The 12440-nt window shown below is 45.0% G+C and overlaps 1 protein-coding gene across 10 annotated transcripts in view; it reads right to left on the reverse strand.

The window, feature by feature from the left end:
• Positions 1 to 12440, reverse strand: part of LOC129827453 (TNFAIP3-interacting protein 1-like) — a 34755-nt gene that overhangs the window by 4503 nt on the left and 17812 nt on the right. For 9 of the 10 annotated variants that reach the window (XM_055888320.1, XM_055888319.1, XM_055888322.1 and 6 more), the window contains 8 exons: positions 11315 to 11515; positions 10118 to 10212; positions 9514 to 9661; positions 8732 to 8827; positions 5197 to 5262; positions 4591 to 4722; positions 1288 to 1416; positions 1066 to 1185 (listed from right to left, as the gene is read on the reverse strand). In XM_055888320.1, coding sequence (XP_055744295.1) covers positions 1066 to 1185; positions 1288 to 1416; positions 4591 to 4722; positions 5197 to 5262; positions 8732 to 8827; positions 9514 to 9661; positions 10118 to 10212; positions 11315 to 11515 — 987 coding nt within the window. The remainder of the gene's footprint in view (positions 1 to 1065; positions 1186 to 1287; positions 1417 to 4590; positions 4723 to 5196; positions 5263 to 8731; positions 8828 to 9513; positions 9662 to 10117; positions 10213 to 11314; positions 11516 to 12440) is intronic. The other variant, XM_055888323.1, reaches the window with a different exon arrangement.

Consider the following 12440-nt stretch of genomic DNA (forward strand, 5'->3'; position numbering starts at 1 on the left):
GGATGATTACCACCACCTCGGGTACTAAGTTGGCGAGGGAGGAGGATGATTACCAAGTTGGCGAGGGAGGAGGATGATTACCACCTCGGGTACTAAGTTGGCGAGGGAGGAGGATGATTACCACCTCGGGTACTAAGTTGGCGAGGGAGGAGGATGATTACCACCTCGGGTACTAAGTTGGCGAGGGAGGAGGATGATTACCACCTCGGGTACTAAGTTGGCGAGGGAGGAGGATGATTACCACCTCGGGTACTAAGTTGGCGAGGGAGGAGGATGATTACCACCTCGGGTACTAAGTTGGCGAGGGAGGAGGATGATTACCACCTCGGGTACTAAGTTGGCGAGGGAGGAGGATGATTACCACCTCGGGTACTAAGTTGGCGAGGGAGGAGGATGATTACCACCTCGGGTACTAAGTTGGCGAGGGAGGAGGATGATTACCACCTCGGGTACTAAGTTGGCGAGGGAGGAGGATGATTACCACCTCGGGTACTAAGTTGGCGAAAGAGGAGGATGATTACCACCTCGGGTACTAAGTTGGCGAGAGAGGAGGATGATTACCTCCTCGGGTACTAAGTTGGCGAGAGAGGAGGATGATTACCTCCTCGGGTACTAAGTTGGCGAGAGAGGAGGATGATTACCACCTCGGGTACTAAGTTGGCGAGGGAGGAGGATGATTACCACCTCGGGTACTAAGTTGGCGAGGGAGGAGGATGATTACCACCTCGGGTACTAAGTTGGCGAGGGAGGAGGATGATTACCACCTCGGGTACTAAGTTGGCGAGGGAGGAGGATGATTACCACCTCGGGTACTAAGTTGGCGAGGGAGGAGGATGATTACCACCTCGGGTACTAAGTTGGCGAGGGAGGAGGATGATTACCACCTCGGGTACTAAGTTGGCGAGGGAGGAGGATGATTACCACCTCGGGTACTAAGTTGGCGAGGGAGGAGGATGATTACCACCTCGGGTACTAAGTTGGCGAGGGAGGAGGATGATTACCTCGGGTACTAAGTTGGCGAGAGAGGAGGATGATTACCTCGGGTACTAAGTGTGCCTAACTGACCTGTTCCTTTAACACCGTTATCAAGTCACTAGGCCTGTCGTCATGGTTACCACTGGTGCCCTGGCCCGGTGGCTGCTGGGAGGAGGGGGGAGGGTGCAGGTTCAGGGCCTTTTCTAGAGCCTGAAGGGTGGCAGAGGGAGACAGTAAATTAGAACACAGTACACACACAGTACACACGCACAGTACACACACACACAGCACACACAGACAGACGATAGAGACCCTGTTGAGGCGTTGTATCTCCTTCTCCTGGTACTCTCTCTGTTTACTGAGGGGCAGCAGCTGATCCTGCAGGTAACGAACCTTCTTCTTCAACTCTGTGGTCTCAGAGTTCAGACACTCCTTCTCCCCCTGAAAACATTCATACAACATTACCACAACCATTACCACAACCTGCTTCAACTCCACTTTTTCCAGAGTTCATTCACAGTTTAAAACCAGACTGAAGGATGTGAAATTCTGATGAGTAATGTTCCACATGTCAGAGAGTGTCAGGTTAAAGTTCATCTGATGGTGACCTAACAATGACCAACATATCATAGTCATCCTGGCATGTTTTTGCAAAAATGTCAAAATGTCACAATACTTGATGTTTTTCTCAGTACATTTCAGTCAATGGGAAAAGATGAGTGTCACAGGGTTGACATACTTCTGATTATCTCATGTCTGTCTCTACCTCCTTATTCCCCTCACTCTTTTCTCTCTCCTTCCACCCTCTTTCCCTCCTTCTCTCCCATCCTTCCACCCTCTTCAGTCTCTTAGCCTCCCCCCGTTCCCCTCTCTCACGCCTCGCTTAACCTTTACGGAGGGTAATGCTCCTGAACAGCTTCTACCCCCAAGCCATAAGACTGCTGAACAGTTCATCAAAATGGCTACCCAGACTATTTGTATTGAGCTCCTTTATTATTTGCACTGGCTCTATGCACACTGACTGGACTCTACTCACACATACTACACTGACAGTCCCAACACACAGACTATATATAATCACACACACAGCGTGCACACACACACACGTTTATTATCTAGTCACTTTTACCCATACCTACATTCCCTTCAGAACGTATTCACACCCATTTACTTATTCTACATGTTCTACAGAAAATGTCATGGCTTTATAAGCTTCTGATAGGCTAATTTACAATTGGAGGTGTACCTGTGGATTTATTTCAAGGCCTACCTTCAAACTCAGTGCCTCTTTGCTTGACATCATGGGAAAATCAAAAGAAAATCAGCCAAGACCTCAGAAATAAATTGTAGACCTCAACAAGTCTGGTTCATCCTTGGGAGCAATTTTCAAATGCCTGAAAGTACCACGTTCATCTGTACAAACAATAGTACGCAAGTATAAACACCATGGGACCACGCAGCCGTCATACCGCTCAGGAAGGAGACGCGTTCTGGCTCCTAGAGATTAAAGTACCTTGGCGCGAAAAGTGCAAATCAATCCCAGAGCAACAGCAAAGGACCTTGTGAAGATGCTGGAGGAAACAGGTGCAGAAGTATCTCTATCCACAGTAAAACCAGCTCTATATCGACAGAACCTGATAGGCCGCTCGGCAAGGAAGAAGTCACTGCTCCAAAACCGCCATAAAAAAGCCAGACTACGGTTTGCAACTACACATGGGGACAAAGATCGTACTTTTTGGAGAAATGTCCTCTGGTCTGATGAAACAAAAATAGAACTGTTTGGCCATAATGACCATTGTTATGTTTGGAGGAAAAAGGGGGAGGCTTGCAAGCTAAAGAACACCATCCCAACTGTGAAGCACGGGGGTGGCAGCATCATGTTGTGGGGGTGGTTGCTGCAGGAGTGACTGTTGCACTTCACAAAATAGATGGCATCATGAGGCAGGAAAATGATGTGGATATATTGAAGCAACATCTCAAGACATCAGTCAGGAAGTTAAAGGTTGGTCGCAAATGGGTCTTCCAAATGGACAATGACCCCAAGTATACTTCCAAGGTTGTGGCAAAATGTCTTAAGGACAACAAAGTCAAGTTATTGGAATGGCCAACACATAGCCCTGACCTCAATCCTCTAGAAAATGTGTGGGCAGAACTGAAAAAGTATGTGCTTACAAACCTGACTCAATTACACCAGCTCTGTCAGGAGGAATGGGCCAAAATTCACCCAACTTATTGTGGGAAGCTACCCGAAACGTTTGACCCAAGTTAAACAATTTGGGGCGACGCACAATTGGCATAGTGTCGTCCGGGTTAGGGAGGGTTTGGCCGGTAGGGATATCCTTGTCTCAGTATGTAAAATGTAATGAAATGTAAAAAATAAATAAAAATATTAAAAAAATATAAAATGTATGCACTCTACTGTAAGTCGCTCTGGATAAGAGCGTCTGCTAAATGACAAAAATGTAAATATAAATTTAAAGGCAATGCTACCAAATACTAATTGAGTATATGTAAACTTCTGACCCACTGGGAATGTGGTGAAAGAAATAAAAGCTGAAAGAAATCCTTCTCTCTACTATTATTCTGACATTTCACATTCTCTCAATATAAAAGTGGTGATCCTAACTGACCTAAGACAAGGAAATTTTACTTGGATTAAATGTCAGGATTTGTGAAAAACTGAGTTTAAATGTATTTGGCTAAGGTGTATGTAAACTTCCAACTTCAACTGTATACATGAAATATGTTAATTTGCAAATGTTTCTAAACACATGGTATCACTGTCATTATGAGCCACTGTGTAGATGGGTGAGATTTTTAAAATCCATTTTGAATTCCGGCTGTAACAACAAAATGTAGAATAAGTCAAGGGGTATGAATACTCTGAAGGCACTGTACATGCAAATATTACATCAATTATCTTAACTACCCTGGTATCCCTGCACATTGACTCAGTACTGGTTCTCCATACATACATACATACATACATACATACATACATACATACATACATACATACATACATACATACATACATACATACGACATTACTGTTTAACTCTGCATTGTTGGGAAAGGGCTCATAAGTCAGCATTTCACAGTAAAGTCTACACCTGTTGTATTCGGCGCATGTGACAAAATGTAATTTTACAATGATTGTTATATATTACATTACACCAGATGCATGTCCTTGAACCAACATTTTAATAAAAAAATGTTTTTGCACACAGAAGAACTACCTGCAGCCTGCAGTACCCCAGTTGGCCTTCAATTTGAGATACTCAATGAGAGGAGGCAGCACTGAGCTAGCCTGCAACGTCACTTCCTGGAGTAGCTTAATCTGTGCATGTTATGTCTACATACATATTTGATTTCCTTGGCTTCAAATGAGCTATTTTGAGTCCATTATACAGTCATTGTGTCACAACAGACAGGTGAGAAACACTCATTGAATCGTGGCTGAGTGGGCTGGAGCAGTTCTCCTCCACACTGACCTGTTCCCAGCAGTAAAGATACCACACTCACCAACACAGCAAAAATGTTGTGTACGTTGTTGGGTTTGTATAGGTCTTGAGGACATTGTTGGGTCTGTACTAGGTTTCTGTATGTTCTCACCTGTACGTTCTCGATCTTGGACTTGGCGAGCAGCAGCTTCTTATCGTAGTCCCGCTGCCTCTGTTCTCGCTCCGCCTCTAACTCCTGCACGGCCTTCTGGGAGTCCGCTAGCCGCTGACGCAGGTCTGTGATCTGATCGGGGGGGTTCAAACGCTTAAAAAAACAGGGAGTATGTCTTTTCAACGAGACGGATGATCAGAATCAGCATTTCAGACTCAGCAGAATGATGTGGCGCAGTTTAGGGTTAGCCCCAAATCTCCGAGCCGTGGAAGTGTGTGTGGGCGTGTAGGTGTGTGTGTCTCAAAGTGTGTGCGTCTCAGTGTGTGGGTGTGTGGACCACAGCAGGAACAGTGAGTACTCAGAGAGGTGAGGGGATTTCTGACAGATGTATCACTAGAACATGTGGGTTGACTCACACACACACAGCCTGGGTGCCATCCAAGTACACACCACTGCAACTTTTCCATCAACACACACAGGTTACTATATGAACACAGTGTGTGTGTGTGTGTGTGTGTGTGTGTGTGTGTGTGTGTGTGTGTGTGTGTGTGTGTGTGTGTGTGTGTGTGTGTGTGTGTGTGTGTGTGTGTGAGAGATAGAACATACCTTCTGTTCAAACTGTGACTTCATAGAGTTCCACTGGACATCCCACTGCTTGTTCACGTCCAGTACCTGTCATCATCATCACAACAGAAATATGACAAACCAATACGTCACGTACAGATTTTGCACAGACTGTCCCAAAACGGCTCCCTATAAAAAGTACACTAATATGTATGGACGCAGGTCAAACCTAGTGCACTACTATGTATGGAGGCAGGTCAAAACCTAGTGCACTACTATGTATGGACGCAGGTCAAACTAGTGCACTACTATGTATGGACGCAGGTCAAACCTAGTGCACTACTATGTATGGACGCAGGTCAAAACTAGTGCACTACTATGTATGGACGCAGGTCAAAACTAGTGCACTACTATGTATGGACGCAGGTCAAACCTAGTCCACTACTATGTATGGAGGCAGGTCAAACCTAGTCCACTACTATGTATGGACGCAGGTCAAACCTAGTGCACTACTATGTATGGAGGCAGGTAAAAACTAGTGCACTACTATGTATGGAGGCAGGTCAAACCTAGTCCACTACTATGTATGGAGGCAGGTCAAACCTAGTGCACTACTATGTATGGAGGCAGGTCAAAACTAGTGCACTACTATGTATGGAGGCAGGTCAAACCTAGTCCACTACTATGTATGGACGCAGGTCAAACCTAGTGCACTACTATGTATGGAGGCAGGTCAAACCTAGTGCACTACTATGTATGGACGCAGGTCAAACCTAGTGCACTACTATGTATGGAGGCAGGTCAAAACTAGTGCACTACTATGTATGGAGGCAGGTCAAACCTAGTACACTACTATGTATGGACGCAGGTCAAACCTAGTGCACTACTATGTATGGAGGCAGGTCAAACCTAGTGCACTACTATGTATGGAGGCAGGTCAAACCTAGTGCACTACTATGTATGGAGGCAGGTCAAAACCTAGTGCACTACTATGTATGGAGGCAGGTCAAACCTAGTGCACTACTATGTATGGACGCAGGTCAAAACTAGTGCACTACTATGTATGGACGCAGGTCAAACCTAGTGCACTACTATGTATGGAGGCAGGTCAAAACTAGTGCACTACTATGTATGGACGCAGGTCAAACCTAGTGCACTACTATGTATGGAGGCAGGTCAAAACTAGTGCACTACTATGTATGGAGGCAGGTCAAAACTAGTGCACTACTATGTATGGAGGCAGGTCAAAACTAGTGCACTACTATGTATGGAGGCAGGTCAAAACTAGTGCACTACTATGTATGGAGGCAGGTCAAAACTAGTGCACTACTATGTATGGAGGCAGTTCAAAACTAGTGCACTACTATGTATGGACGCAGGTCAAACCTAGTGCACTACTATGTATGGAGGCAGGTCAAAACTAGTGCACTACTATGTATGGAGGCAGGTCAAAACTAGTGCACTACTATGTATGGAGGCAGGTCAAACCTAGTGCACTACTATGTATGGACGCAGGTCAAACCTAGTGCACTACTATGTATGGAGGCAGGTCAAACCTAGTCCACTACTATGTATGGACGCAGGTCAAACCTAGAGCACTACTATGTATGGACGCAGGTCAAACCTAGTGCACTACTATGTATGGACGCAGGTCAAAACTAGTGCACTACTATGTATGGAGGCAGGTCAAACCTAGTGCACTACTATGTATGGAGGCAGGTCAAACCTAGTGCACTACTATGTATGGACGCAGGTCAAACCTAGTGCACTACAATGTATGGACGCAGGTCAAACCTAGTGCACTACTATGTATGGAGGCAGGTCAAACCTAGTGCACTACTATGTATGGAGGCAGGTCAAACCTAGTCCACTACTATGTATGGAGGCAGGTCAAACCTAGTGCACTACTATATATGAACGCAGGTCAAACCTAGTGCACTACTATGTATGGATGCAGGTCAAGCCTAGTGCACTACTATGTATGGACGCAGGTCAAGCCTAGTGCACTACTATGTATGGACGCAGGTCAAACCTAGTGCACTACTATGTATGGACGCAGGTCAAAACTAGTGCACTACTATGTATGGAGGCAGGTCAAACCTAGTCCACTACTATGTATGGACGCAGGTCAAACCTAGAGCACTACTATGTATGGACGCAGGTCAAACCTAGTGCACTACTATGTATGGACGCAGGTCAAAACTAGTGCACTACTATGTATGGAGGCAGGTCAAACCTAGTGCACTACTATGTATGGAGGCAGGTCAAACCTAGTGCACTACTATGTATGGACGCAGGTCAAACCTAGTGCACTACAATGTATGGACGCAGGTCAAACCTAGTGCACTACTATGTATGGACGCAGGTCAAAACTAGTGCACTACTATGTATGGAGGCAGGTCAAAACTAGTGCACTACTATGTATGGAGGCAGGTCAAAACTAGTGCACTACTATGTATGGAGGCAGTTCAAAACTAGTGCACTACTATGTATGGACGCAGGTCAAACCTAGTGCACTACTATGTATGGAGGCAGGTCAAAACTAGTGCACTACTATGTATGGAGGCAGGTCAAAACTAGTGCACTACTATGTATGGAGGCAGGTCAAACCTAGTGCACTACTATGTATGGACGCAGGTCAAACCTAGTGCACTACTATGTATGGAGGCAGGTCAAACCTATTCCACTACTATGTATGGACGCAGGTCAAACCTAGAGCACTACTATGTATGGACGCAGGTCAAACCTAGTGCACTACTATGTATGGACGCAGGTCAAAACTAGTGCACTACTATGTATGGAGGCAGGTCAAACCTAGTGCACTACTATGTATGGAGGCAGGTCAAACCTAGTGCACTACTATGTATGGACGCAGGTCAAACCTAGTGCACTACAATGTATGGACGCAGGTCAAACCTAGTGCACTACTATGTATGGACGCAGGTCAAACCTAGTGCACTACTATGTATGGACGCAGGTCAAACCTAGTCCACTACTATGTATGGACGCAGGTCAAACCTAGTCCACTACTATGTATGGACGCAGGTCAAACCTAGTGCACTACTATGTATGGACGCAGGTCAAAACTAGTGCACTACTATGTATGGAGGCAGGTCAAAACTAGTGCACTACTATGTATGGACGCAGGTCAAACCTAGTGCACTACTATGTATGGACGCAGGTCAAAACTAGTGCACTACTATGTATGGAGGCAGGTCAAAACTAGTGTACTACTATGTATGGACGCAGGTCAAACCTAGTGCACTACTATGTATGGAGGCAGGTCAAACCTAGTGCACTACTATATATGAACGCAGGTCAAACCTAGTGCACTACTATGTATGGATGCAGGTCAAGCCTAGTGCACTACTATGTATGGACGCAGGTCAAGCCTAGTGCACTACTATGTATGGACGCAGGTCAAACCTAGTGCACTACTATGTATGGACGCAGGTCAAAACTAGTGCACTATAAAAAGGGAATAGGGTGTCATTTGGGATGTACTCCCACATTTATAACAAAATACCTTTTTCTACGTGACAAGAGGACACCTGATGTAACTTAGAGAGGGACTCACATCTTTCCTCTGCTTCTCTAGAAGCTTGATCTTCTTCTCATAGGCCTCTGGGTCACAGGGCTTGGCAGGGGCTTTCTCTGTGGCATTCCCCCTCCGCTGTGGGACAGGGATATGATGATGATGATGATTCAAAAAATAAATAATCCACACCAAACCTGTTTTTTGTTGTTATTTGTTTTCATTAGTCAGTGCCAACCCCCCCCCCCCCCCCCCCCATATGTCAGCAATCACATTTTCAAGACATAGGACTTTCAAAAAGCTAACTGTCAAAATATCACAATGATGCGTTTCGCAATAAATGTTTTGAAACGTAATTCATTCATAGAGCCCACTCTGCAACAGGACAAGGATATGAAACATTGCTCTTATATTCCCCAAGTCGTGTCATAAAAATAAAACACTTGCTTTTTTTTGGGGAAGTCTCTTTGACATTCTACACTGACCAATGTGACAATATATAAAAAAAGGATTTCACACACAGCAACATTACAGTAGTACTACAGTCAATCACATCCACATACTGTACAGTACGTTAGGATGAGACATCAGTCATGGTAACTATTCCAGTACTGCGATGCCTGGCAATGACCTCATACTGCCAATACTCAATACGGAAACTAGAGTATTTAAAACTGGAGTATTTACTGTAACAGTAAGGGTGTTAAATTAAAATGATGCTATGGCTTCCTAGACGTCTATGCTGATCCATGTCCCCCCTCTCTCTCCCCCAGCTTTTAAATGTCCTCTGAATCAGACAGGTGCCATTCCATCCATTTACATACCTTCTGTGGTGTGCTGACTTCCATCTTGGATCTAACGCTGGCAGTTTCCTCTTTCACCACTTCTTCTTTGGCTTCTGGTTGCCCCTGGCTCTCTGCTGCGGTCTCTCCTGCTCCCGTTACCTGCTCTTTTAGCTTCAGGTTCTCTGGTCTGCAGTGAAAGCAGGGTTAGTGTTACTATGCAGTTCTAGAGATATCTAGAATATGTATCGCCGTGTTTTAGTAGAGTAATGTGCAGCTTGGCAGAGCCCTAGCATATCCTCTGGGAAGACCCTGCAGCCCCACTGAGGTAGGGAGAATATTAGGGCAATTCCAGGAAACATCAAAAACAAAACTTTGACCAACTGTCACTTCACTTGAAGCATTGTAGTTGCTGGACAGAGAATCATTGTGAAAAAGAAAAGTGAAAGTCCACTTATAAATTTACTACCAAGTGTTTATTGCCTTTATTTAAGCTCAATAAACTCCAACAAAGTACTAAACTTGACTTAGGAGCAGAAAAACTGTATAAAAGCCAACCTTCAGTTTCAATTCACAAGAAACAATAATAACTCCTTCTCTCCCCTGGGGAGATGAAACTGAATCCAGAGAAAATACCAAAACTCACCTCAGAAGTTCAACGTCTCCGTTTCTGTACTGAAGGTCCTCCTCCATCTTCTTTCTCAGCTCGTTGTTCTCTTGTCTGAGCTGCTCACAAAGAGTCTAGACAAACAGAGGGACAAGCATTAGTAACACAGCAGTCTACTCCTGTACCAAGACACACACCTCCCCCTTGACCGAGGCAGTCCCGTTCTGTTCCCCCTTTTCCTTCCCCATCGGACTCCTTCACGACCACAGTCATCATGGGACGCTCGATGGTGAGAGACTTTGGCCTGCCCTACGGCCTGTGGCCTGACCAAGGTCCAGTGTCACCCAGGCGCCCGTGTCCGATACATCAATTCCCTTCTGCCCACTGTTCTAGCCAACTACTCTAACACTGGCACCATCGTCACTCACGTTGGCTTTAACGACAATCGCTTTCGGCAATCTGAGGAACCGTAGAAGGACTACAACATTGTCTCGTACACCCTTGTTGGCACAGGGAAGTGAATAATCATATCTGACCCGATGCAGTACTATAGAATGGTTTCGGAAAATGACAGCCGCCTCGCTGCCCTAAAGGAGTTCCTGAAGAAACTTTGCAAAGACAGGAATGCCTCCATTTGTGACAATTTTGACTTGCTGTGGGAGCAACCAACAGTCTCTAAAAGAGAGGGGATTCTCCCTAACCACAGTGGTTCCAGGATGATCTCCAACATAGTGAACCGCTATGCTAGTGCTCCAGTCCCCCCTGTCATAATAAGCAATAGTCTGGGTGGCCGGACTATTTACAGCAGTTCTTATAGCTTGGGGGCAGAAGCTGGTAAGGAGCCTTTTGGTCCTAGACTTGGCGCTCCAGTACCGCTTGCTGTGCGGTAGCATGGAACTCTGGTAACCCAGGTAACTCAAGCAGGCAATAAAAACAGATAAAAGAACACCTTATGGTACGACGGGGACTGTGAAGAGACACACATTTTAATATTTTTTTTATTTTGAATTATATGATGTATTGTGTTAGGCATTTTATTTGCTGTGTTTTGTTTCCTATTTGGACCCAGGAAGAGTAGGCCTTGGTTTTGCAACATAATTTGGTTCAGCATCAGGAATGACAAAATACACAATTGTTATTCGCTATTCAGGTCACATGCTGAATTTCCAGTCTTCGAAAAAGCCGTGTGGACATTTGTCTACTTGCCTGGCTGTCTACCTGCCTCTCTCCCCTTACCTGCAGGAGGGACGTCCTCTGCTCGTTCTTCTGGACCTTGGAGGAGAGGTGGTGGAACTCGACGGCCATGCGTCCCAGGTGGGCTAGGAGTTGGTTGGGGTTGGACGCCTCAGCAAAGATACTGAAAGAGCTTTCTAGACGCTGCAGCTGGCTGGTTAACTCCTGGTTCTCCTGAGGGAACTGTCCTGTTCCTGCACCAGCCTGGAGATCAAATCAAACTCTATTTATATAGCACCTCCAAAACAATACATTTCTAGACAAATATGACATCAAGATTTAAAAAAAAAAACGAAGATTTTAGTTCAACAATAGTAAAACAGAGGACCTGAGAAACACCAGTCAGAAGCTCTGTACTGCCATACTGACTGGACACCAAGTCACGTCAAAAACAACATATTTCTAGTTCTCCAGTTTCATGGACACTAGATGTATATAAAGGACAAATCCCATCTGAATCATACAGCCTGTAGATAGACTGACACACACACAAAGGAAGACTATCCCTCCGTGTTGTATTGATTGATCGATCATGTAAGTAACGCTCCATATCCTATATGCAATGCAGTACTATACACACGTTGTGCAATATTGTACAATGAAGCAAAACCCCATTAAGATTGACTCCGAGCTGATGAAACATTTAGAAGAAGCTCCGTCTATAGACTTGTGAAAATGTGTCACTGTTTTCCTATACATTTTGGGTGATGATGCATGATATCAGTGACAAGTCATTTGATTCTATACCCTATCAGTCTGGAATATTCTGTGACTGACATTCTTCCCTGTTAGGCATTCCCTAACTGCAGGCGTGTGTGTGTGTGGTCAGTAATAATGGTGGACATTCCCTGTGCTGACGCATGTCTAGCTACCAGTATTGAGTTAGTTGGCTGTTAGTTGACTAGAGAAGAGACACAGGAGAAGTTCCTGATATAGAAGACATGACCAAAGACAACCGACAGCTAAGGAAATTAAACTTGCGGAGCTGCTCTTAAGATTCTTCACCAGGTATAACGACCATGTTCAATGGTTTTTAAACCTCTCAACTCTAGGTGGCATTTTCTAAAACGACATATGAATATTATATCCTACCCTCATAAAAAATACATTTTTGGGGTTTCAGAACTCT

Source organism: Salvelinus fontinalis, chromosome 29 (genome assembly GCF_029448725.1).
Source record: "Salvelinus fontinalis isolate EN_2023a chromosome 29, ASM2944872v1, whole genome shotgun sequence".
In the NCBI taxonomy this organism is placed as follows: domain Eukaryota; kingdom Metazoa; phylum Chordata; class Actinopteri; order Salmoniformes; family Salmonidae; genus Salvelinus; species Salvelinus fontinalis.